Raw genomic sequence first — 26,430 nt, 5'->3', positions numbered from 1 at the left:
GCTTCCAGCAATGCTAACTTTTCACATTCTTTAATAGGTTGTCAGGGTCTGGGGTTGCTAGGTGGGTGGCATAGACACACAAGCCCAGTTTCTTTTAGTCCAAAACAAAGGTAGAGTTTATTTTCACTCAAAAAAGGTAGTGCAGGAACAAAAGGAAACAATACAAAAGTAAATCCCTGCCCGACTAGGCTCTAACTAAACATAGAATAGGTTACAGAAAAACAAAGAATAGAAGTCGGCACTTCAAATGGTATCCAGAATTAAAATATTCCTTTAATGTCCATGATTAAAATAAATTGACAAAAACAGAAGACCAGTGCAAAAAACTTGAAAAATATGAAAACAACACTTACAGCATGGTGAAAAAATAGACGCAGTTTCTTTTAGTCCAAAACAAAGGTAGAGTTTATTTTCACTCAAAAAAGGTAGTGCAGGAACAAAAGGAAACAATACAAAAGTAAATCCCTGCCCGACTAGGCTCTAACTAAACATAGAATAGGTTACCTCACCTAGAATAACAGAAATTCAAAAAGCCAGTAGAATCATTCAGGACACAGCTCCAAAAATATCACCTCTCTGTCAGCTCTCCAGCCAAGCTCTGCCCAAGTGTTGCTGCTGGAGCAACTTCTTAAGCCTCCTTGACAAGGAGACTCTCTGCAGCTGAGTTGCTGCTGGAACATCCCCAAAGTGTGGACTGGACAGGAGGGGGTTGGAATGACAGGTCCCACTTCCAAACCTACCTGTCATTCCTAAAAATCCAGCCCAATACTGAGCTTTTACCAAAATGCTCAGCAGACGAAAGTTGTCTGCTGAGAACAAACATTCCTGGAGTTTTCTCATCTCACCCACCTTAATCTGGGTGAGATGTATACCCCCTCCATTACCTGACCAGCCATCGGCTTACAAGGCATATTGGGTGTTGAAACTGCATTGCATTGCTAAGGAATAGTAGGGGCTAGAGAAAAATACCAAAATCAGAGGCGTGGCACCTACTAAAGGATGCAAAGAGATGTAAAAAGAAAAAACGCAGGGCACTCACCCAAAGCGTCTCTAAAAGTCACAAAACTTTATTGGTTCTTCAGTAAAACATCAACACATAGTGGAGGAGGTATGCCTGGAAACAATGTAGCGATGATCGTTTTGTGCCTTAGCTTTCATGAACCGTGCGGAAAACACACAGACCCTAATGTAGTCTATGGGGTCTGTGTGCTTTCACTGCACATCATTTGGCAATGTGTTCAGCATTCCGTTTGGGGGGTCCCCATGTGGACTCCCCGAACAAAATACTAACGCAGATGTGAAGCAGGCCTAAGGGACCAACCAGGGAATTCACCTGCTTCCATGTAGGCCTGTCTAAGCCTGCCCATATGTATACATGCTCTGAAGTCTGACATAAGGCAGTAGGGAGCAGGCACAGTATTAATAGATACATTATATAGCTGCTCCTTAATTTTTAGATCTGCATTTTTTGTGCACATTAAAAAGTAAAACTGACAGATCTTGGGAAAAACCTTTAATAAATGTAAGGATAGAAATGTAATCGACATTGAAACGTTACGTCATATATTGAAAAAATGCCTGAATAAGAAGCAAAAAAAAAAGTGGGAAAAAAAAAAGATTTGAGAGATGAAGTGTAAAGAGAAGTGCTGTCTATATCTTAGCAATGCATCGTATATTATATAGCTTAATTGATGACATAATGAGCAATTTCTTTCACAGCCAACATAGTCTCCTTGCAGGTTGGTTCTATATCATGCTCAGGAAGCAGAAAACCATATTCCCCTTCATCGCGCAGCTCAAACGTAAATGAGTACTTTATACCGATGTCATAGGTCCAGTCAATAGAAGAGCCAGAAACTGGATCTGGAAATAGAAATGACCAGTTAGTAATGCTGATCTAGAAAACTAGCTCAATGTAACATGTATATGTGTCCAATTTATCAAGTCCATGCTCTAATCACAGGGCAGGGCTGATACTTAGACATGTTTACTACATCCTTTTTCATGGACCCCGGACCCTCTTTTATTGGTGAATTGCATCTGTGAAAACAGACCCGAGAACCTGATCCTGGTCCCCAAAACAAAATTTGTAACGGGATCCCAATGTACCTTCTGGTATATTTTATGAGGCAGTGGGACCTTTTGGCTCTCCCTGCAGGGTCCAGGTCCTGGTATCAAACACTACCACCGCAACCCTTTGTAGCTTTGCTCCAATGACCAGTATTTCACCTCTATTTACTTATTACTAGTTGGAAGACTAAAGCTGCCCCTATAAATCAGATACACTGATAAGCCAGGACACTACTTTGTCAGGCTAAACTGACTGATCAGGTCACAGCTTTCATCAGATAACAGGATAACAGCTGATAATCTAGTTTTAACAGTATCCACTATCTGAAGCAGAAATAAGGCAGAGTATAAAATAATCTTCATTTATTGCACAAGTACAGTGTAAGGATTGGAGTCAGGGTCAGGCAGTGCAAAGTGACACAGCTGGGAAAATAACACTGTGCAACTAATGACAAAAGGGGTCGCAGGCCCTGCAGCTATAACTATGCTGTAATATCTGAGATGAGGCAGACCAATGCACTTCCTAATTGAAGTGCGCCTACCACGACTCCTACACTTCTATCCGGCGGCTAGGATAAGGGAGAGGAGGCCCTGAAAGTGCTAGGGACTGGAGTCACGGGGTCACACCTTAACAGAAAGCACAGTGTAAATGCAATGCCAAACAAAAGACTAAACAGCATGGAACCAGGGAGGACCACAAGTCCCAGCAAGACACAGAAGAGAAGGCGAGGTCAGACGAGCAAGAGGTCGAGCCAGGAGATATAATAAAGGTACCAAATCAAAAGACAAGGGATAGTCAAAATACAAGCAGAGTCTAAAAACCAGATAAAATACAAACAGACAGGGAATCAGACTGAGCAGGGGAACCAGGAAACACAAAGTGAATGGCTGGCAAGGATCCATGCCTGGGTGGGGATTAAATAGCAGCAGAGAACACACCTGATGGCTAATGGCATGGAGACTGAAGGCAAGGAAAAGATTAACCCTTAATGACCTAAGCACACCCAATAGAACTCCTAACACGTCTCCCAGGGAGACGCCGTGCAGCAAGGAGACCGCGGCGACTCCGTATCCTGACATACAGATATTGTTGTGATATATGTGAGGGCCAATTCAGACACCCATTGTTTTTATCCTTGTAATGCACTGTGCCACTGAATTAATTCTACTTCTAAGGCTGCGTTTACACTGAGTTGTTTGGCTCAGGAATTTGGTCAGGAAACTGACTCAAATTCCTCCTCCTAAAAATGCTTCACCATAGAACTGTATGGTGAGGCGTTTTTTGGAGGAAGAATTTGAGTCTGTGTTGCATTGTAAGGTGTTCTAACTGGTCCCCTGGTTTTCACCCTTTAGCCATTTGGGTTATCTGGTCTGTACTACTTCTTAATTCAGTGGCAGCTGACCCAGGAAGACTCTGGTGTGTGGCTCTCAATGGACAAGCAGAAGTAATGGCATTCAGGCAAAGGTCAGAGCAGGAAGTAAAGAGTCAATAAATACGGTTATCTAGAGGAGGCCATGGCAAGTGGAACAGGTTCAGAAACGTAAAAGGCAGAAGTCAGGACACAGGTAATTTGAATTTCAAAATATAGATGCACCTTCACTGGACACTACCAATCTAGGAACTTTATTGCACAGGCACCTGCCCATATGGGAAGTAATCTTATATATCTCAGGAACACAGGTAATTGTTAGCGATTGACCACAGTGTGAGCTGACCATTTAAGAGCCGGACAGCTTGTGTGTGTCTTCTTGAGTATATAACCAAGGAAGTAAGGATGCCGCTATGACGTATGGAAGCCAGCAGTGCCAGACCTAAATCCTTGATCCTTACCAACTCCCTTTTCTGTACTGTATTACGATTGCACACATTTTATTAAAATGGTAAATATGTATTTAGTTTAGTTATTATGTCTTCTATAGGTAACATAGACTCACAAATTGTGGTGTAGATAGGTCCATACGTGTAGCTGGTGTTGTACAGACTATGAAGAGCCTTCACTGCAGAACTGGCTATTTCTTCCTGTTAAAGAAACAACAAACATTAAAAAAAATACTAGAAGATTTACTAAGAAGAATTCTTGATTAATTTGCACTGAAACTTTGTGTACTTGTGCATTTTTGTGTCTTGCTTGACAAGAAGGTATATTGAATTTGGAAATGGGCATTACCTAATACCAATAAGTGTTGTAGACGCAAATGTGTAAATATGTGCAGAACTTATTGTACACCATGAGCTGCTTTCAAAAAATTGGCAATCTTCAGATTCTTGTGTTATTTTATATTGTCTAAATAATACAGGAAAGAATATGCAGATCTGTCCTCCATGATGTAATTAGGAAGTCAGTGCCTCAGTCATGCAGTCCAATAGAGGGCGCTCCCTGAGGATGTGCAAGTCTGTCTTCCATGACGTAATTAGATTTGCATATTCTTCCCATATTTCCTTGCACAGTGGAGCGCTAATGGCTTAATAAGACTCCACACACCTAAATTGTGGTCTCTCCCTATGGAGAGACGATATCCCCCTAACCCTAAATAATATAGGTATAGTAATTCTGCCCCTAGGCAGGATCTAGATATATTCACCGCATTGACTAAGTACAAGTGCAGAATACAAAATTGGATTTACTTTGCTTGCCCATCCCCATACACACAAATCCTCTGCTCAGCCAAGCACTGCATATGTCCTCAACTAGGTGAAGTATAAAGGCATATTAGGCATTTAAAATCCTTATCTCCCGCCACATCTTCTCATAGACCTCATGTAGGCCTCCATACACACTATACGGTTGGACGAGCCCTTTGAAGTTGGTGGATTCAGCCAATACACACATAATGTGAATGGACTGCTTTATGGCTACGTAAACAGTATTGTCAATTTGCAGAAGTATTGAGAAATGGATCAACAGCATTTGCCCCCTCCATGATTTTATATTTTAAGATGGCTGTTAGCACCCAGTTCCGGTCTCTTAAGCAAGCATTGCTTTTTCACATGTGAATTTTACACTGGTAGAAGTCAACTGGAGAAAATTGTTCTTAAAATGACCTTTCATCACCTCCCTCCTCTGCGTCTGACACAGTGGAAACTTTTCTCTAGCCCCAATCATTCCTGAGCAATCAATAAAGATAGTTTAAGCTCAGTTAGGCTGTCTACCGTCAAGCAGTGCTGGGCTGGAGCAGAAAGACCGAGACCGCCCACCTGACAGTAAACAGCCTAACTGTGCTGAAACTAGCTACACTGATTGCCCAGGAATGGTGGAGCTAGAGAAATCTGCACTGGAGGTTTTTAGATGCTGTGCATAGGGATTCCGGGCTGGTTCCATGATCTGCCTCCTCTCTCCTTTCCCATATTCACCATTAGTTATTTATGCTACGGGGGCTGCAGACTATACTAAAACCAGCCCTCATAGCATAGGTAACCTGTGAACATGGGACAAAGAATTCCTTTTAATTTATTCATAACCAGAGGAAATTTGTCAAGACAAGTCATAAGAGCTGAATGTAGAGGATTATTTATTGTTATAAATGACTCTCTATAATATGAGGATCTTTTGTATTGCTCACCAGTCATTTCCAGATCTTGACCTACCAGTTTCTCGTGATTTGGTGCTTTTTCATCTTTATATCCATAGGGATATAACAGCAATTGGGAGTATGAGTGGACACTTAAGTAAGCCTTCAAGGAGGAAAGGTTTTCACGAATATACGTGGTGAGAGCTTTTGTTTCAGGTGCAGATTCCGGGGCACTTCCAGCATAGGCTTCACTACAAGGCTCATCGGTAAAGTGGATACCTGTACGAGTAAGAAGTGGATGAGTGATAGTCTGCGACAACTATAAACTAGAGCGTGTTCTATTAAAGGGAGTCTGTCACTAGGAAACTTGATTTCCAACCAGACGCCGTACATTGTATGGGGACATCATACCATTAGATTGCTCAACAAATGCATCATTTTCTTGAAAAAAGCTGTTATAACAAATATACAAAAGAGGGCTCAAGTGCAATGGAGTCTCATTTATATATTTGTAAAAACAACTTTTTCAAGGAAATGGTGGATATGTTGGACAATGTAAAGGTATTATGGTAGTTAGCATAATGTCTACTACCATGACCTTTTGCTAGCTTGATCTTGAGTTTATTAGTGACAAAGTCTGTTTAAGGTCGGGGACTTTCTGCGAAAAAAAAATGTCTTTTCAGCAGAGCTTTTTGACTGCGGCTCACTACATGGGACCTTAGCCTAAAAGCTATCTGTTCATTATTGCCTGAACACTGATGTTAAGAATAAAGTATGGCAGATACAAGATGGATCAGGATAGCATTTATTATTGATCTTTACTATGATATACAAATAAATTGAGATACACGTTTGGTTGTTTTTATTCATTTCAAAATATGCAGCAGGTAACTCACCATTCCATGATATATTGAAATTCCTGTTGAGATCAGTACCAAAGCATTTATCATTAGGTGTCGGAGCACGATTCTTCCTCCAAAAACGATCCTGTAGAGCAGAGGTTCTCAAACTTATTTTGTCTACCGCCCACTTCGAGAATTAATTATTTTCTAGCGCCCCCCCCCCCAAATTTTTTTTTACTTTACTACATCTCGCTTCGCATTGGAGCTTACCGCCATCTATGGTACAGTTTGACAACTTTTGGACAGGACATAGTTACTGTCTAGTCCCCTAGATGGCGTTACACGAGGAAACGCGCATTAAGCGTAAAGGAGCGGTAAAGTTTGTGTTAAAAGCAAAAAAACAATTTTAAAGGGGTAGCCTCATGAAGCTTGATCTGCCTTCTAAGCTGCCTAAAAATCTTCTTTCTTCCTGTTTGCTCGCGTCAATTAGCCCCACCCCCAAATTAGTGTGTAGCTCCGCCCACCACATAGCGTGATCCTATGGGATGACTGTAGGGCCTGTGATGTCATCAAAAGGTCCTGTAGACTTGGATTTACCTTGTACGGAGTTTCCTAAAGGACCTGGCTCCTCTGCTCACTAGCAGCCTGCTCTATATAATAAAGCTTTATCCTAGCGAACAGAGAGACCAGGTCCTTTAGCCCAGTAGGATTTAGACTGCTTTATATAAGAAAGCAGCACTTATTCCACCCCCCCCCCCCCTCTATCTCACAGCAGGGAGCTAGGTGATGTGTATGTGATGTGTATGTGAGGTGCAGACACAGGCTGGCTCCGTACACTCAGCCCCCCCACACAGCAGGGAGCTACGTCATGTGGCTCCCTCAGCAATGAGCAGGGGGCCAGGTGCTAGTGTCCATAATGAAGTGAATAAAGTAAAATAGTGGACAAACAATGCAGTTTTGCTGAAGCAGTGTGTTTAGGAAAAGTCTTAAATCCACATTAACAAGCAGTATAGATAGAATCATTGTAATGATACCACCCCTTTAAATTAGCCATCGCCCCCCTAAACCGCTTCAACGCCCCCCAATCTTCTCTGTGCCCTTTACTGCCCCCCTATAGGCCTCCAGCGCCCACAAGGGGGCGTTATCGCCCACTTTGAGAAAGACTGCTGTAGAGGGTACAAGATATGAGCTAGGTTATAAATCTTAAGTAAGTCCAAATATTATTATTATTAAAGACTTCAAAACTCAAAGGGGCCAGAAGCTCCATTTACTTTTTAGTGTTTTTCTGTCCAGATACATCGGAGGGAATTTATCATTCTGAAGAGGCCTTTTCAGAAATTTCTTAATACACCAGTTGGGCCGTGTATTAAGACTGACACATGATCATCAGTCTTAATAAATTAGCTCCATTGTATCAAAAATATAACATTTTGAGAGATTTTTGTTTCATTTCTTTGCTTGTATAATGTAAGTTAATTGATAAACTGAACAATTGTGTTTCTACCAAATGTATAAGATGTGCAGGTGAATGGCCAGCAATAACAATTGTTACAATGAACAGTTTATATACTATACTATAGGAGACGCTGCAAAACTGATACTCAGTGTGCAAGCGAGCAGATCCACAAAGCAAAAATTTCAAAAACACTACTCTGTCACTAGATTCACACTTACATTTGGGTCTGCTTAAAAAGCGGTTACCCATGGACCCCATAGACTATAATGGAGAATGCGGGGTTTCTGCCCTGTTTCCACTGGTTTTCTACGGAAACTAGCAAAGAGAAAAGTCCATGCAAGAATGTACTTTCTGCTGATTTTTGGCGAAACTCTGCAGCAGTGTCTCCCATGGAGACTCCAACGCAAATGTGAACCTAGCCTTATACTGTTCTGGTAATACCGACACGGCTAGGCTGCTAAGTTAGAATTATAAATCTGTGCCATTTTTGGGTAAACCTGCAAAAGTACACAGCCAATAGCATGCCATTATCTAGTCCAGGGGTAGGCAACCTTTTCTGTTCGGCGTGCCGATTTAAATTAAAAAATCAAAGATGAGGTCCTCGGAGTGCCGGGCAATAATTGTAAAGCAGACGACACCTACACTAAAGTCATATAGCACAAACCACAACATAGGGGTGCTGCCATACTGCGCTCCCAGCCACATGCGCTTACCACTATTTGCCTGGATACACATGTTCTTTTCCTTTAGAAGCAATGTAAGTACATGCGTAACCCACAATTAGTGGTAATGTATGTGACTGGGAGCAGAGTGAGGTCATACCAGTAAAGAGCTGACACACAATGTACCTGTATGCTCCATCCAGTCCTTGGCCGTTAGTAACTTCAGTTTTCTGTAAGGGAGCGTTCACACTACTGTCGGTGTCCAACAGCTAGTGTCCGCTGCTAATGTCCGTTCAAAATCTTGTGCGGATATTAGTATCGGACACTAGCTGTGTCCGTGACATTTTGCATTGATTTAAACGGACATCGGGTGCGTTCTTTTACTGTCTGTGTCTGTCCTTAACTGTCCATTCTCAAAGATGTCCGACTTTTCATGGGCCACACGGTGGCTCAGTGGTTAGCACTGCAGCCTTGCAGCACTGGAGTCCTGGTGTTCAAATTCCGCCAAGGGCAAAAAACTGTCTGCAAGGAGTTTGTATGTTCTCCCCGTGTTTGCATGGATTTCCATCCCATATTCCAAAAAAAGACATACTGATAGGGAAAAATGTACATTGTGAGCTCTGTGTGGGGCTCACAATCTACATTTAAAAAAAAAGATGTCCGACTTTTCAAGCGGACAGCAAAACCCGACATGTAGGTTTTTCTGTCCGCTTGAAAAGTCGGACATCTTTGGGAATGGACACTTAAGGACACCCACGAACAGTAAACGAACGCACCCGATGTCCATTTAAATCAATGCAAAATGTCACAGACACAGCTAGTGTCCGCTGCTAATGGCCACACAAGATTTTGAACAGACATTAGCATCGGACACTTGCTGTCGGACACCGACGGTAGTGTGAACGCTCCCTAAGTGAAATGCAGATTAATTTGTCACTTTTAGTTCCTGGCGGTGCAGTAACAGCAAAACCCCAGCCAGGAATTAATGGGTGTCACACTTTCAACAAAGTGGCCGCACTGGTGCCCAGGAACTGGATTTGGCTTTAATTGTATCTAGTTACAGTGTCACCACCCAATAGAATCACACTAAGGCTGAGGCCCCACATTGCAAAAATGCAGCTTTTTTATTGCAGATTTAGCGGCGTTTTTCTTTCCATGAAAGCCAAGAATGGCTAGAAAACGAATGGGAAATATATAGGAAGCTTCTTATATGTCTCCCTCCTGCTCAATCTACTCCTGGCTTCGGCTCAAAAAAAACCCAACAAAATCTGCAACGAAAAAAAGCTGTTTCTGCAACGTGGGGCTTTAGCCTAAGGCTGAGGCACAGGGAACACAGCTTTTTTTGTTACATATTTTGCTGTGTTTTTCTGAGCCTAAGCCAGGAGTGGATTGAGCAGAAGGGAGACGTATAAGAAGCTTCCTATATATTTCCCATTCCTTCTGTAGCCATTTTTAGCTTTGGTTGAAATAAACCGCATCAAAATCTGCAACAAAAATGCTGCATTTCTGCAACGTGGGGCCTCAGCCTTATGCCTCCTGCATACAAGTGGCACGGATGTGGTTTTCACTGACCTATATGTTAAAAATGAATTGACAGGGCTGCAAATGCAGACAGATATAGGGTATGTATAGGACACATACAGTCCTATGAAAAAGTTTGGGCACCCCTATTAATCTTAATCATTTTTAGTTCTAAATATTTTGGTGTTTGCAACAGCCATTTCAGTTTGATATATCTAATAACTGATGGACACAGTAATATTTCAGGATTGAAATGAGGTTTATTGTATTAACAGAAAATGCGCAATATGCATTAGACCAAAATTTGACCGGTGCAAAAGTATGGGCACCTCAACAGAAAAGTGACATTAATATTTAGTAGATCCTCCTTTTGCAAAGATAACAGCCTCTAGTCGCTTCCTGTAGCTTTTAATCAGTTCCTGGATCCTGGATGAAGGTATTTTGGACCATTTCTTTCTACAAAACAATTCAAGTTCAGTTAAGTTTGATGGTCGCCGAACATGGACAGCCCGCTCTCAAATGATCTCTAAACAAAGATTGCTCAACATAGTTGTTCAGGGGAAGGATACAAAACGTTGTCTCAGAGATTTAACCTGTCAGTTTCCACTGTGAGGAACATAGTAAGGAAATGGAAGACCACAGGGACAGTTCTTGTTAAGCCCAGAAGTGGCAGGCCAAGAAAAATATCAGAAAGGCAGAGAAGAAGAATGGTGAGAACAGTCAAGGACAATCCACAGACCACCTCCAAAGAGCTGCAGCATCATCTTGCTGCAGATGGTGTCACTGTGCATCGGTCAACTATACAGCGCACTTTGCACAAATAGAAGCTGTATGGGAGAGTGATGAGAAAGAAGCCGTTTCTGCACGTACGCCACAAATAGAGTTGCCTGAGGTATGAAAAAGCACATTTGGACAAGGCAGCTTCATTTTGGAAACAAAAATTGAGTTGTTTGGTTATAAAAAAAGGCGTTATGCATGGCGTCCAAAAAGAAACAGCATTCCAAGAAAAACACATGCTACCCACTGTAAAATTTGGTGGAGGTTCCATCATGCTTTGGGGCTGTGTGGCCAATGCCGGCATCGGGAATCTTGTTAAAGTTGAGGGTCGCATGGATTCCACTCAGTATCAGCAGATTCTTGAGAATAATGTTCAAGAATCAGTGACGAAGTTGAAGTTACGCCGAGGATGGATATTTCAGCAAGACAATGATCCAAAACACCGCTCCAAATCCTCAGGCATTCATGCAGAGGAACAATTACAATGTTCTGGAATGGCCATCCCAGTCCCCAGACCTGAATATCATTGAACATCTGTGGGATGATTTGAAGCGGGCTGTCCATGCTCGGCGACCATCTAACTTAACTGAACTTGAATTGTTTGTCCAAAATACCTTTATCCAGGATCCAGGAACTGATTAAAAGCTACAGGAAGCGACTAGAGGCTGTTATCTTTGCAAAAGGAGGATTTACTAAATATTAATGTCACTTTTCTGTTGAGGTGCCCATACTTTTGCACCGGTCAAATTTTGGTTTAATGCATATTGCACATTTTCTGTTAGTACAATAAACCTCATTTCAATCCTGAAATATTACTGTGTCCATCAGTTATTAGATATATCAAACTGAAATGGCTGTTGCAAATACCAAAATATTTAGAACTAAAAATGATTAAGATTAATAGGGGTGCCCAAACTTTTTCATAGGACTGTATAGGACCTGCTCAATAGTTTTCAGCTCTTCAATTTGGCCCAGATACACAGCCACAAAAAGAATGGCTGTATGTATGGGTCAATTGATATATATAGGTCTGTACTTTATCTGCAGTTGTAGATAAAGAGTCTGGTCATGTATATAGCAGGTTACAACTCAATGTGCCTCATATTAATAGCAGTCAACCCCATCATGTCCCTCACATTAACCCCCTGTGTGTTTACATAATTGACACTGATATGTGAGCCACATGGAGGTAATAAGTGAGCATCTTCATTATATAGGTCCCTTATTAGAACCTCCATATGTCTCACACCTCAGTAACCCTTATGTGAGCCACACAGGGGTTAATGTGAGGGGCATGATGGGGTTAACAGCTATTAATGTGAGGCACATGGAGTTACTAACACTAAATTAATAACCCCAAATGCCTGACATTAATAAGAATAGTTAGTAACACACATGTACCTGGTGTTGTGTTTGCTTTCACTTTGCTCCCCGGAGCTTCCTCTCCTCCTCAGGGCTGCAGACAGCAGGAGCTCCTCCTCACATGTAGCAGCAGGTCCAGGGAGCCCTTATCCTGTGCAGTGAGAGGCTCACCTCTGATTGGTGGGCAGTGAGAGAAGGGGGCGTGTCCTAGACCGCAGCTCTAGCAGAGCACTGAAAGGACGCTCTCTCTCAATTTAGTGTATGAAAGTTGCGGGCTGGCTGCCGTGCCAGCAAAATATGCCTCACGTGCCAGTCTTGGCACGCGTGCCAGGGGTTGCCGACCCCTGATCTAGTCAATCTACTGTAGTCACTATCTACTATATATTAGGAGGACCTCTACTGATACTCAGTCATCTTACATTTTGCAACTTTTACATTATGTAACGTACCGTAGTTGTTAATATTTCTAATACTTACACTTGTCCATGTCCAAATGTAGCCATCAATATTATATACAGGCAAGACGTGAAATATCAAACTGTCCAAGAGCTTAGTCATTTCTTTGTCCTTTCCATATGTTCTTATTGCCTGGTTAGAAGAGGCATGTTACATTCAATTTACAATCTATATGTGAATATACCTATAATACCAACACAAATGGATTCTACAAGTCTTTGCAATGTGAAACAACAGAAGAACCACAAGTCATAGGCAGGCTTTCACAGATATATATTACTGAGAATTTTAGATTTTTATTTCTTCTTTTGATCACTTTCTTTTCTATTACCTCTGTTACAAACCACTGGCAGAACGCAGGAGAGATCCATTCCCGAGCATGGATTCCACATTCTAAGAAGACTCCTCTCTTGGCAGATTTTTGATTTCCAATCTGTATGATGTGAAATGAATAACATTATTATAACATCTACAAATGAAGTGTTTTCAAACGTTATAAAATTAACTTTTCTTCTGACTGTAAACCCTGTCCTATGGTACAGTTCTGTTTAGATATCATAGATATCTGTTTTATTGTATGGCTTCTTTTTAGGAAAGATTTGTCATGGTGAGACAAATCATTTAATCATATAAATCAAAAGGGCAATTTTTAAGACAATGATGCAACTTTTTGATTTTGTACAGTTTTGTACAATGTCTACTGTACTTCATACGTGGCCACAACTCCAGCTAGTTGCAAAACACTTCATTACAGAAAAACCATAAAAATTACAATAACTCTAATAATAGTAGTAAACTTAAATACCAAAGTTTGACTTCAGATCTAACTCATAATATATGGGGCAATGCGTATTTAGTGGAAATCCTTTATTAAGGTAGTGATCAGACTTCTAGCTATGACGGATCCTGCAATTCTTTTCCACTATTATAGAATTATAAATATAAAAATAGAAATATATGTATCAGAAGGCAGGCATAGTTTAATAGGTTTTAATGGGGAGTATGATATTATTGACTAGTCCTTAGGATTGGAAATCTGTATCAGATCGGTAGCAGTTTGATACCCAACACCCATGCAGATCAGTTGTTTGAGGAGGCCACAATGCTCATAGGAGTGATGCAGCCTGTCCAATACTTACCAATCACAGCACTGTATATAGTATAGTAGCTATGTTTGGAATTGTAGCTCAGCCCCATTCACTTGAATGAAAGAATGCAGTAAATGTAGGAGATGAAGGAGACCCCCACCAATCTGATAATGATGACTTACTAGCATCTGCCCGTGACTTCGTCTGTGGCGCAGAGCTGCTTATATGTACGCAATTGCTGGCGCTTCTGATTGGCGGTGCGCACACATGCCAACCCCTATTTTTCCTTCCGGCTAAATATCTAGGTATGTGTGCGAAATCTCTGCCAAATCCATACAGGCGTTTGGCTGTGATAGTGGAACAAACATCCAAACACACAAACCCACAAACATCCAAACACACAAACTTTCACATTTATAATATTAGTAGGATCCTAAGGGTATAGCATCAGTTTTAAATTCCTGGAAATCCCTTTTAAATATTAGAAAAATGCAGAGGTGTACCTTTAGAACAAGCATGGGACGCCCTTCGTATGTCTCTCCAATCTGTACTACGGAAGCCAAGTTTGGGTGATTCAGAGAGAAGGAATAGGCCCACACAGCAATCTAATGCAAACATAGATCATGTATATAAATGTATGTTCTTTCATTTGTTCTTAGATGACTTACAAAGGAATAGGAGATATCACTGACCTCTTTCCATTCACGGTAGCGAGTGAAGACCTTCCCATATTTACCTCCTCTGCTAAACTGATTCTCTACAGCTTTTTGTAAATCATGAAACACTATCCTATTGGAATATAAAGGAAATATAATGGTATAAATATATGATACTACATTTGCAATTGTCATGGCTCTTTCATGTATATATTAAATCCCTTGTAGACCCTATTTATGATGTCATCCATTGGGGTTCTGTCAACATTACTGTCATTTCAACAGTATGAATAGGATTGTATGCTGCTCTATTCCTGCCAATAAAAGTGATAGAACCTCCAAAAACCTCTCAGGATAAGGCCCCAAGTAGCAGGCTTCGGAAAAAAACATGGGGGAAAAAACGCAGTGTTTTTTTCCCGCAGCACTTTTCACAGAAAGTCTATAGAGGCTTCTTCTGCAGACTTTCTGCTTTAACTATACCTATATCCTTCATCTAGCTCCAGCTTCTTCTCCTAAATTCATTGACAATCTATTTGATGAACGTTGTTTGTGGACTGAAAACATTAACAACAATTCATTGGATTGCATTTCTTTGATGTGCAATTACATAACACTGAAGTGTGAAATTAAGGTATTCGCCTAAAGCTATGTTTTCAAATGCCATGAATTGAATATGGATGTGGGCTGTTACAAAATTGTCACATGATAGTGTTTGAGCCCGGCTGTTTTGTAGGAAAGCAATCATGTTTTCGTAATCCTGGACAACCCCTTTAGACTGGGGCACCATGTGGCAAAAAAACTGCTGCGGTTTGGCGTTTTAGGCTGAGGCCCCACGTTGCAGAAAGGGTGCATTCACACTGAGTAAACGCTAGCTTATTTTGTAGAGTAAAATTACACTTGTAAATTTTGCTATCCCATTGACTTCAATGATATTTTTTTACAAGTGTAAAAATACGCCTGTAAAAAATACGCCTGTAAAAAATACGCCTGTAAAAATACACCTGTAAAATGTCATTGAAGTCAATGGGATAGCAAAATTTACAAGTGTAATTTTACTCTACAAAATAAGCTAGCGTTTACTCAGTGTGAATGCACCCAAAGGCAGATTTTTTGTTGCAGATTTTGTTGTGGTTTTTTGAGCCAAAGCCAGGAGTGGATTAAGTAGAAGGTAGAAGTATAAGAACTTCCTATACATTTCCCATTCCTTTTGTAGCCATTCTTGGCTTTGCTCAAAAAACCGCAACAAAATTTGCAACAAAAAAGCTGCGTTTCTCCAACATGGGGCTTTAGCCTTACAGTCTTTGCAAGCAACTGTAGTGAATCTCATCCCCACATTGCAAAAAACCCCCCAAAATATTTCGATTTCTAAAAACATTGCGGTTTTGGACGTTGTAGCATGTCAATAATACCTACAGAAATGCTGAAACAGAAAGTCGAGCAGAGGAAACCTCTATATACTTTTTGTGAAATGCGCTGTTGGAAAAAATGCAATGCATTTCCTCTGCAGTTTCTTTCACATTTTTTCATTGCTGCCTACTACATGGGGCCTTAGCCTCAAAGTAGAACTTTTATTTTGAGGTGACTGTTTGGTAGAGTTTTCGCCTTTGGGACCCTGTTTTACAATAGACATATACTGTACTTCCCAATACACAGATAAATAATGTAAAGATCAGAGATCACTCTGTGTTGTAGGTGCAGGACCAGAGGGTGATAAAGGGGAAGTAAATTCATCATTCTGCAGAATTACAGTGTAAATATGTCACATAATAGTGCAAGAAGAATATAGCAATGTAAACTCTATATCCAAATTCTATATGGAAACATTTGCAAGTTAGAATGACACTTTGAGTAATAAATCTATTAAATGAAACAAAGCAAGCAAATATTCTACTAGAATGTTCTATCAAGAATAGGGGCCACACGGTGGCTCAGTGGTTAGCACTGCAGCCTTGCAGCGCTGGAGTCCTGGTGTTCAAATCCCACCTAGGGCAAAAACCATCTGCAAGGAGTTTGTATGTTCTCCCCGTGTTTGCATGGATTTCCATCCCATATTCCAAAAAGACATACTGATAGGGAAAAATGTACATTGTGAGCTCTATGTGGGGCTCACAATCTACATTTAAAAAAAAAAAAAAGAATGTTCTATCAAGAATAATCTCCCAGTTATCTGGTTTTGGCATACAACACGGAAAAGGGAGCTATGTGAGTACAGTAATGGTTTCCTGACTATAATAAATCACCTACCTGTACTGGATTCCTTTCTCCTTAAGGAGCTCCATAATCACTTTAGATTGCTGCACATCAGCATGAAAATAGACTTTGGTTTTTGGTTTTATGTTATGAGCATACTTGGGTTTCCAGAAGTCAAGCTGTAAAAATTAACATGACAAAACAATGATGGATTTTCTTTCATCCATAACTGATAGAAACTCCACAAACAGCAGCTACTGCACAAACCAAGGCTTGCTTATGGTTCTTGGCCATATCTGCAGATCCTTCAATGGATCCAGTTGGATGGAGAAGTATTAGACCTTCAGTTACATCTTCTATTGCTTTTGAACAAAATTACTAGAAAAACTGCTCAAAATCTTTGACTTTTAGTCAAAAGAATATTTATGTGAAACATCCTAAGGCTAAGGCCCCAAAGCTTAGCTTTGGCTCAAAAAAAAAAAAAACCCAAAACGCAACAAAATCAACAACAAAAAAAACTGCTTTTTGCTATGTGGGACCTTATGAAAACGCAGCTTTTTTTGTTGCAGATCTTGTTGCGTTTTTCTGAGCCTAAGCCAAAAATGGCTAACAAAGGGAATGGGAAATATATAGGAATCTCTTATACTTCTACCTTCTGCTCAATCCACTCCTGGCTTTGGCTAAAAAAAACTGCAGCAAAATCTGCTGCGTTTCCGCCAGTCAGGCCATTTATTAAGGCTTGCGTAAGATATGCCAGTCTTCTCTACTACACAGGGACGCATCCATCTAAATTTGATATACCTTACTGCTGATCTCAGGACCGATATGTATAACCTGATCTGCACAACACCATGATACAACTCACCTTCATTTTGGAGTCCAAGTATTTAATGATCTGCACCTCATCGTCATTCTTAGGGGTAATATGGAATAGTTTCTCACTGCAAAAGGATACATATACAGTACATTAGAATAATGCTACAATAAGAAGCATGGATTCACTGCATGGAACAAAAACAGTACTTGTCAAATCGGCGGCCTTGTGGAAAGCTGAGAGTGAAGGCAATGCTACACAAAAGTAGAAACAGCTTCATATTGTCTGCTGGTTTTACTAACTTTTTCCCCTTCCTTATATCTTGTTCCACAGCAAGACATGTGATCACTATCTGATTATCATCCGTTATTCTTAACATCTTACGCCATGATACTTACGATAACACACAGGATATCTAAACTGATTCATAAGAGCTTTGCGCCCGTAAAACAGGAAATCACCAGTAAATCTTGAAATCTACAAGAATGATGAGACACACAATCTGTGGTAGCTATAATGGTAGATTTGTGTGTATATATATATATATATATATATATATATATATATATATATATATATATATATATATATATATATTGTGAGAGAGTGAAGGGTGTGGTCTGGAAAGACGGGTATATCCCATCCAGGAACCTAAAGGGTGTTTTGTAAAGACTCACACCAGGGAGGTCAGCTGGGTAATCAAGGCCTGATAAAGTCTGTGTGTGAGGACTGGGAAGGGTGGCACCACACTGACAGAGCTGACCTGTCCAAACTGAATCTACAGAGCAGGTACTGTGCCACCCCTTGTTGTTGCCAAGGTGGGAGTCTGTATAGACAGGGAAAAGTTTTGCACAAATAAAAAAAAAAGATTTTAGAGCTCACCCAATTTATCTATGTCTAGGCAGCGGTCTTGTTCATTCTTCAGGGTGCATGGCACATCACAGACAAAGGATGTCTTGAATGCAGAAAATGAAAAAACGAAGAAAAAAAAGCTGGCAACTCATCTGAAGGGAAAGTACAGTACAATAAAATTTAACTTTTAATAATAAATCATAAAATTAACAGAAGAGTGAACAAAAGATAAACAAAAACAGAAATAATCTCCCTAAAAAAATGCCTACGCGTTTCATAACATGACGTTCCTTTTTCAAGGCATGTGTAACAATCGTTGACTTCACTCTCTATATAGTGTGGCTTCCCCAAGCCTAAGGTACCAGTTCCGGTTAATCAATACTAAATGAATACAGATGATGTTTCCCACTTTCGAATAACACCCTTTTTCCTAAAGCACATTTGTTAATAAACTTTTCTTCATATATTCATATACAAGAATATAATCCAATTTGTATTGAAAAGCTACATAAAACATGTATTTGATGACATAGGAATATAATGTTAAATGTTATCACAGCATGTCAAACCTTATTCACACCATGACATACAAGACGCATGTCAACGGTTCAACAACAACCTCCAAGCTGCTCCATTCAAAATATGTTTTAAGGGACAGCATAGATGATATTAAAGAGTGATATATAACTCACTATACGTTACCATGTCAGATCGTTATAGATGAAGATTTATATATTTCTAGTTGAAACAATAATAAGCGCGCTCACACCGTCCTTTCTTGTAAATAGAATTCCGCTAATTTGCTGGCTTTGGTCACGTGACTTGTTCTACCCAATCAGGGAATCACAAAACAAGTCATTCATGAAGTCCAGTAGTAAACCCCACGTGACCTACATTCAACCAACCAGCACCTAACACTCAAACATGAAGGGAATGGTGTCTCGGACATCAACAAAGTGAATACGATATGACCTCTATATTACCACTTTGTACTCTGTAATATGTCTTCCAATTTTATCTAAATGTTCCACATATTATTAGATAAAAATAAAAAATAATAAATAACAATTTGGAACACAGATAGGGCTCCATTAGTATATTATGACAGGTCACATGACTGGTTCTACCCAATCAAAAAGTCATGACTTAGGTTGTTCATAGCGTTCAATAGTAGAACTTCATTCAATTTGTTCAGAAAGCCATGTGACCTACATTCAACCAATCAATAGCTATCCAACGGAATAATACCACGGACATCAAAAATGTAAGTATGATATGTCTTGTTTAAATTTACACAACTGTTTGTATTCTATGATGTATCTTCTAGTTGCTACATAGATGTTCTATATACTAATAAATAGTGAAATGGACAATATTGCAGAATATTAATAAGAACTTTATATATGGAACAAGCTTTCCCAATTAATACATATACAATAAATCCGTCTTGACATTCATGCCTATTGGCATTCTGCTGTTAACCTTAAGAATCCAATAGGCTTCTTTCTTAAGTAACAATTCCCCCCCCCCATATTGGCTTATCAATTTTTTCCAAGCCGTAAAAACACATTAAGGAGACGTCTGAGTTGTGTACCACAGAAAAATGACGGGATACACCCAATATACTCTCATTGGGAAACTTGTTGGCATCGGCTATATATTCTGATATCCCTTTTTTCAAAGATCTAATTGTAATCCAATGTAATCCTTTTTACAAGAAACGCACTTAACATTGTAAATAACATGGTGTGAATTGCAATTAATTAGAGTTTTTATATCAACCTTAGCGATGGACCCATAACTTTCTCCCATAGAAGTTTTCATTGCATATCTACATCGGGACAACCCACATCCAAAAAACCCTTTGATTGATGGATTTCTATATAATTTTTTTGATTCACTAATAAACAATCAGGGAAAAGTTTGCTTGGGTTTAGTTTAGTTCTCAGCCGAGAAGGGTTCTGTTTTGGTTAATTGTGCCTTTGCAAAGGCAATTAATGCACTGCAAGGGAATAAAGCCCAAACTTGTGTGCAACCCAGTGTCTGTGTCCCTGTTTCCTGCACTGCTAGTGAGCATCTACCTGAGCGGTTCTCCACAATATACTGTGTATATATATATATATATATATATATAAATATATATATATATATATATACAGTGGGGCAAAAAAAGTATTTAGTCAGTCACCAATAGTGCAAGTTCCACCACTTAAAAAGATGAGAGGCGTCTGTAATTTACATCGTAGGTAGACCTCAACTATGAGAGACAAAATGAGAAAACAAATCCAGAAAATCACATTGTCTGATTTTGTAAGAATTTATTTGCAAATTATGGTAGAAAATAAGTATTTGGTCACCTACAAACAATCGATATTTCTGGCTCTCACAGACCTGTAACTTCTTCTTTAAGAGTCTCCTCTTTCCTCCACTCATTACCTGTAGTAATGGCACCTGTTTAAACTTGTTATCAGTATAAAAAGACACCTGTGCACACCCTCAAACAGTCAGACTCCAAACTCCACTATGGTGAAGACCAAAGAGCTATCAAAGGACACCAGAAACAAAATTATAGCCCTGCACCAGGCTGGGAAGACTGAATCTGCAATAGGCAACCAGCTTGGATTGACAAAATCAACTGTGGGAGCAATAATTAGAAAATGGAAGACATACAAGACCACTGATAATCTCCCTTGATCTGGGGCTCCACGCAAAATCTCACCCCGTGGGGTCAAAATGATCACAAGAACGGTGAGCAAAAATCCCAGAACCACGTGGGGGGACCTAGTGAATGAACTGCAGAGAGCTGGGACCAATGTAACAAAGCCTACCATCAGTAACACACTACGCCGCCAGGGACTCAGATCCTGCAGTGCCAGACGTGTCCCACTGCTTAAGCCAGTACATGTCCGGGCCCGTCTGAAGTTTGCTAGAGAGCATTTGGATGATCCAGAAGAGTATTGGGAGAATGTCCTATGGTCTGATGAAACCAAACTGGAACTGTTTGGTAGAAACACAACTTTTTGTGTTTGGAGGAAAAAGAATACTGAGTTGCATCCATCAAACACCATACCTACTGTAAAGCATGGGGGTGGAAACATCATGCTTTGGGGATGTTTCTCTGCAAAGGGGCCAGGATGACTGATCCGGGTACATGAAAGAATGAATGGGGCCATGTATCGTGAGATTTTGAGTGCAAACCTCCTTCCATCAGCAAGGGCATTGAAGATGAAACGTGGCTGGGTCTTTCAACATGACAATGATCCAAAGCACACCGCCAGGGCAACGAAGGAGTGGCTTTGTAAGAAGCATTTCAAGGTTCTGGAGTGGCCTAGCCAGTCTCCAGATCTCAACCCTATAGAAAACCTTTGGAGGGAGTTGAAAGTCCGTGTTGCCAAGCGACAGCCCCAAAACATCACTGCTCTAGAGGAGATCTGCATGGAGGAATGGGCCAACATACCAACAACAGTGTGTGCCAACCTTGTGAAGACTTACAGAAAACGTTTGACCTCTGTCATTGCCAACAAAGGATATATAACAAAGTATTGAGATGAAATTTTGTTACTGACCAAATACTTATTTTCCACCATAATTTGCAAATACATTCTTACAAAATCAGACAATGTGATTTTCTGGATTTGTTTTCTCCTTTTGTCTCTCATAGTTGAGGTCTACCTATGATGTAAATTACAGACGCCTCTCATCTTTTTAAGTGGTGGAACTTGCACTATTGGTGACTGACTAAATACTTTTATGCCCCACTGTATATATGTATTATATCATGCCTCAACTAGATAGTTTTAATACCATTTCGACAATAAAGAACTTTGATTTTTACTTGGTGACAAATTTTGCTTAAACTGTCCCTTCATTGTGTTCCTCTCCTGCTTGATCGTACATGAAATGTGGAGAGACACAACTTCAAGCAGGGTTCTATGCAGTTCTATGTTCTATGTCTTGCACTCGGACAGATTGGGTGAGAGAGTAACATTGGAGGGATTTGTTAAAGGGGTCTTAAAGGACTACACTTTTTTCCTTTCTTTCCCCCATCAGCCCTTTTGTAGTGGCATTTATTACCAGAGTACAACTGTGGCAGCAGCTTTTCTTGAATGGGACTGAGCTGCAATCAGGCCATGTGACCGATGAGTATGACATCACATTACATGTGAAGTGGTACTGCTGCTTCAACCAGGGTGTCTTGGGTTTTGGATCCTTACAGATCCTCAATTGATGACCTGTCCTAAGTATAGGTGATGAATTTTGAAGTCCTGGAAAACCCCTTTAAAGAATTCATCAATGTACTGCAAAATTTTGACACAAAGCAAACCAATTAGTAGGTGGCGTAAAGATAGAAAAAAGTGCCTAACCATGCAGAAAATATATGGCCCACCATGAGCTACTTTGGTAAGTCTGACACCTCTTTAGACATCCTTTTCTAAGATTACACTTTCAACTCTCTATAAAACAACATCTGTAAATATTCCTCGCAGTGTGAAGAATCCCTTCAAATCCCAAGCAAATGCTGAGATCAGCGCAGTCAAACATTTTAAGTTATTTGCAGAACAATGTAATGATTTTACTTCCAATCCTCATTACAACATGCAGAATTTTGCATTCACAAAAATCATACTCTATGATCATAACTTATACCAGAAGACACGAGTACATTTTATTGCAATGGTAAGAACCACCACTAGAGGGCAACATTGAGACAATTACTGAAAGTTGCTGAAAAATATTTGTAAACAGAAAAAGTCTGAAATTAATTTCATGTGTAAAAAAACAAACAAACAAATTATTGTGCTTGAATGATTTGGGGTGGGGGGCAAAGCCATCTAAGTTGTTTTCTAAATTTTAGGATACATATTGTGAGGTCAGCATAGCAGCAATAGGACCCACTGAATATACACCAGATCTGATATGTCCAGCCATGAGTTTTCCTGACTGACGTATATTTGTGAAGTCTTACTTTCAGGAACAGACATCAACAACACAGGGCCAATGTTCATGAAGAGAATGCAAGCTATATGTTAAGGTGCCACGTAGCGAGCTGCAGCCAAAAAGCGTTGCGGAAAAGACCACGGTGGAAATGCATTGCATTTTTTTTCCACAGCATTTTTCACAGCAAGTATGTAGAGTTTACCTCGGCAGATTTTCTGTTTCTGTTCTACCAATATGGAAAAACGCAAGCGCCAGCGTTCCCATAGTGTAATTGACATGCCACAATTTGCAAAAATGCAATTGCACCATTTTTGCAATGTGTGGACGGGATTAGCCAAAATTCAATCAACTTTGCAAGTAATGTAAAATGTGGGGTCCTGTAGGACCCTGATCTTTACCATCCTTATTGAATTTGGCTGAGCTCTCCCCTTGTTTGCTAGTTCCATTTTACCTATTACATTGCTTTATGTCTACTCAGTGTTACCCTGTGGCCTGGATTACTGACTACCTCTACTATATATCAGCAGTGACTGGGCTGATCCGTAGGCCTCTGTTCTCTGCATTGTGATTGATGGCTAATGGAGCCTCTGTCAGCACTGCAAAGTGCGCTTAACTGCTGAGCCCTGATAAGGTCAGGGTCTTCGGTGTCAGTCGGGTAGGGGAGGCTCCAAGTCAAATGTTCAACATGGGGCCCCGCCATTCCTAGTTATGCCACTAGTGCCACTCAATAGTAAAGTATATGGTCTACACCAGCACACAACAGAAGCAGAAGTTAAGTGCTCCTTTAATCCAACATGCATCTTTTCGAGGTTAAGGACCATATTGAAACGCTATGCTATATAGTTCTGAGAAATCACTGTGTGACATTTGTACCTTTGAGAGCGTCTCTTACAAGTATATTGGCTTCTTGAATTACATGAGGTAATTTGATGACAGCAGCGTACTAACCAAAGGGCACCTCACTAATGGCCCTCCAGAAAATCACTTGCAGTTGTACCAATCTACAAGAGAGAATACATGCAAGATACCACAATAATTTGATATGGTAAGTTTGCCTTGATGACTGCAGAGCCCATGTCCAGCTGCATAGGTTGCACATACGTCCACCCCGGATGGAGCTGACTATCTAGGGGGTATGTATATGCATCCCAATATGCAAAAAGTTTAGGGAAAAACAAAGTAAAAAATCTTTTCTTTTAGTAATATCTGAAGTAGGATAGATGTGAATAATTGTTGCTTTTATGTGCAGGATGTAGTAAATGAGCAATATTTCACTTTTAGCCTATTTTTGGCCGCAGTACAGTAGGCTGAAGCTGCATGGCTGCAGTTAAAGGATTTGTCCCATTAAATATAGGGAATAAATTTCCAATTGCTGTGGGTGTGACTGCCAGGTACCCCCGGGGATCAGAACAATTGTGGATTGAAAGTCCGCCAGGCCTCCTTGTGAATGGAGCACCAAAGTATTTACATGACTGGTGCTCGATTCATTGCAATAAAGCTGCAAGGACTGCAATCTCTGGCAGCATTGGCAACCCCATAACAGTAAATGAGTTGATATGCGAAGGCATTGGCGATCCATTGACATTTATCTGATCAGGAGTGGATGGGGGGGTTTGGGAGAGACCCGTTGGTCAGGCCCTCAGCTATCTGACACTTATCTCCAATCCTGTGGCTATGGGATAAGTGTCTATGGAACAACCCCTTTAACTTACTAGACAATGTTGCCCTATAGAAAATAAGATAATCAGAGACATTTACAAAGTGTACAACTGGTTCACTCGTGTGGTCAGTAAGAAATTGCAGATGTTTTGTTGTAGCAATCCCCTGATTTTAATACAACAGGAATGCGACCAAATGTACTTCCAGCCAATTGAGAATTCATAGTCCTTGGGGCTACTGTCCCATTTAATTGGGGCTCAGTTGCATATTGGACAATAGACCCCTGATCGGGCTGGAGCTCACAGCATCATATAATTATGATACAGTGAGTTAAGCTCTGGCAAACCACTGTTAGTCTTGGAAAAGTGACGTCACAAAGACCCAATTTTCAGAACATCACATGACGTTCTGAACAGGCCCTAATTCTTTCCATACCTTTTAACAGTGGTGGTGCGTTGGATACCATGCAATCTTCTCACCCAGGGGCCACTATAGACCTTACCTTGGTGGTCAGCTGAAGATGGCACACATAACTGCTCTCTGTTGTAGAATATTTTTCACATTTTTTTTTATTGTTGTACGTTTTTATTCTAGTAACATATCAATGTGCTCTGCGATAAGTAGCAATCATGACTAAGCCTGTGTCCTGGAAATATTGCAATTTTCTGTTTGCCCTTAAGTGGTTTGTCATCTGTTTAGACAGTGTTGTCTGGAGATGTTTACAGTGTGCATCCCGTATGTTACCCTCTTGGCCAGCAGAAGATGTTACATCCTTCAGCTGTTCCTTGAGGTCAATGTACTGTATTATACTATATTTTATTAAAAACAGAAAAATTGTAATTTATCCTGCCCTGCAATCCAGAATTCTGAAGTTAAAATGTTGCAAAGTAAGAATTTGTGGCTTTTTACATTTATTTGTACAAAGAGGTTGAGGTTTCTGCATCTTTATAGCGTCCACTCCACTTGTGAGGGAAGAAAAAGTGGAAGAGAAAAGGCTGTTGAAATTATGTACACTAGATTTATTAAATGAGACTTGAAATGTCACAAAATGTTCACAACCTCACTCCAGAGTGTAGGCCTAGAAACATGATGAAAAACACTGATGTATGAATAAGACTCGAACAAATATAACTGGTCAAATAATTTGGATCTAAGATCAATTGTCATTTTTAATTGACTAGAGTTTATTGAAAATTGAAATTTGATTCATAAAGTGATGATTGTCCTTGGCCTGACTTCACTGCTCCAGCCCCGTCAGCAAACACTGTAAAAGCAGAGACTGAACGTTGGGCACTGGTGGAACCAGCAGGTAAGTAGCGACCTCCCCCTTTTTTAAACATTCATTGCCTGTAGACAATTTTGATCTGAAACTTCTTCAACAGGTAGGTTCAGTTTTACTTTAGTAATATTATGCTCAGACTGTGACATTACCAATGGTTCTTGTCCTCTATTGGGACAATTATCTGAAAAACTTCATATCTATTTAAAAAAACAAAAAAAAACACATATTGTATAAAGAGAATGCAGTGTCAGAATGCCTCCTTGTGATGTCACAGGGTTCAACTGTGATGATAAAA

General features: G+C 40.1%; 1 protein-coding gene across 1 annotated transcript; it reads right to left on the bottom strand.

The window, feature by feature from the left end:
* Positions 1–1,607: 1,607 nt before the first annotated feature.
* Positions 1,608–17,693, bottom strand: LOC142198053 (mast cell carboxypeptidase A-like). Its single transcript, XM_075268855.1, has 11 exons — positions 17,614–17,693; positions 17,456–17,531; positions 16,645–16,769; positions 14,437–14,533; positions 14,248–14,349; positions 12,988–13,089; positions 12,678–12,788; positions 6,477–6,567; positions 5,657–5,859; positions 4,006–4,090; positions 1,608–1,863 (listed from the first exon to the last, which is right to left on the bottom strand). The coding sequence occupies exons 1-11, from the start codon at positions 17,682–17,684 to the stop codon at positions 1,685–1,687; spliced, it is 1,242 nt and encodes a 413-aa protein (XP_075124956.1). The 5' UTR covers positions 17,685–17,693; the 3' UTR covers positions 1,608–1,684.
* Between the last annotated feature and the right edge of the window lie 8,737 nt (positions 17,694–26,430).

The sequence above is a fragment of the Leptodactylus fuscus genome, chromosome 3 (assembly GCF_031893055.1).
Source record: "Leptodactylus fuscus isolate aLepFus1 chromosome 3, aLepFus1.hap2, whole genome shotgun sequence".
NCBI classification, from domain to species: Eukaryota; Metazoa; Chordata; class Amphibia; order Anura; family Leptodactylidae; genus Leptodactylus; species Leptodactylus fuscus.
The sequence above is the reverse complement of the archived record's forward strand: the minus strand, read 5'-3'. Positions and strand labels throughout refer to the sequence as shown.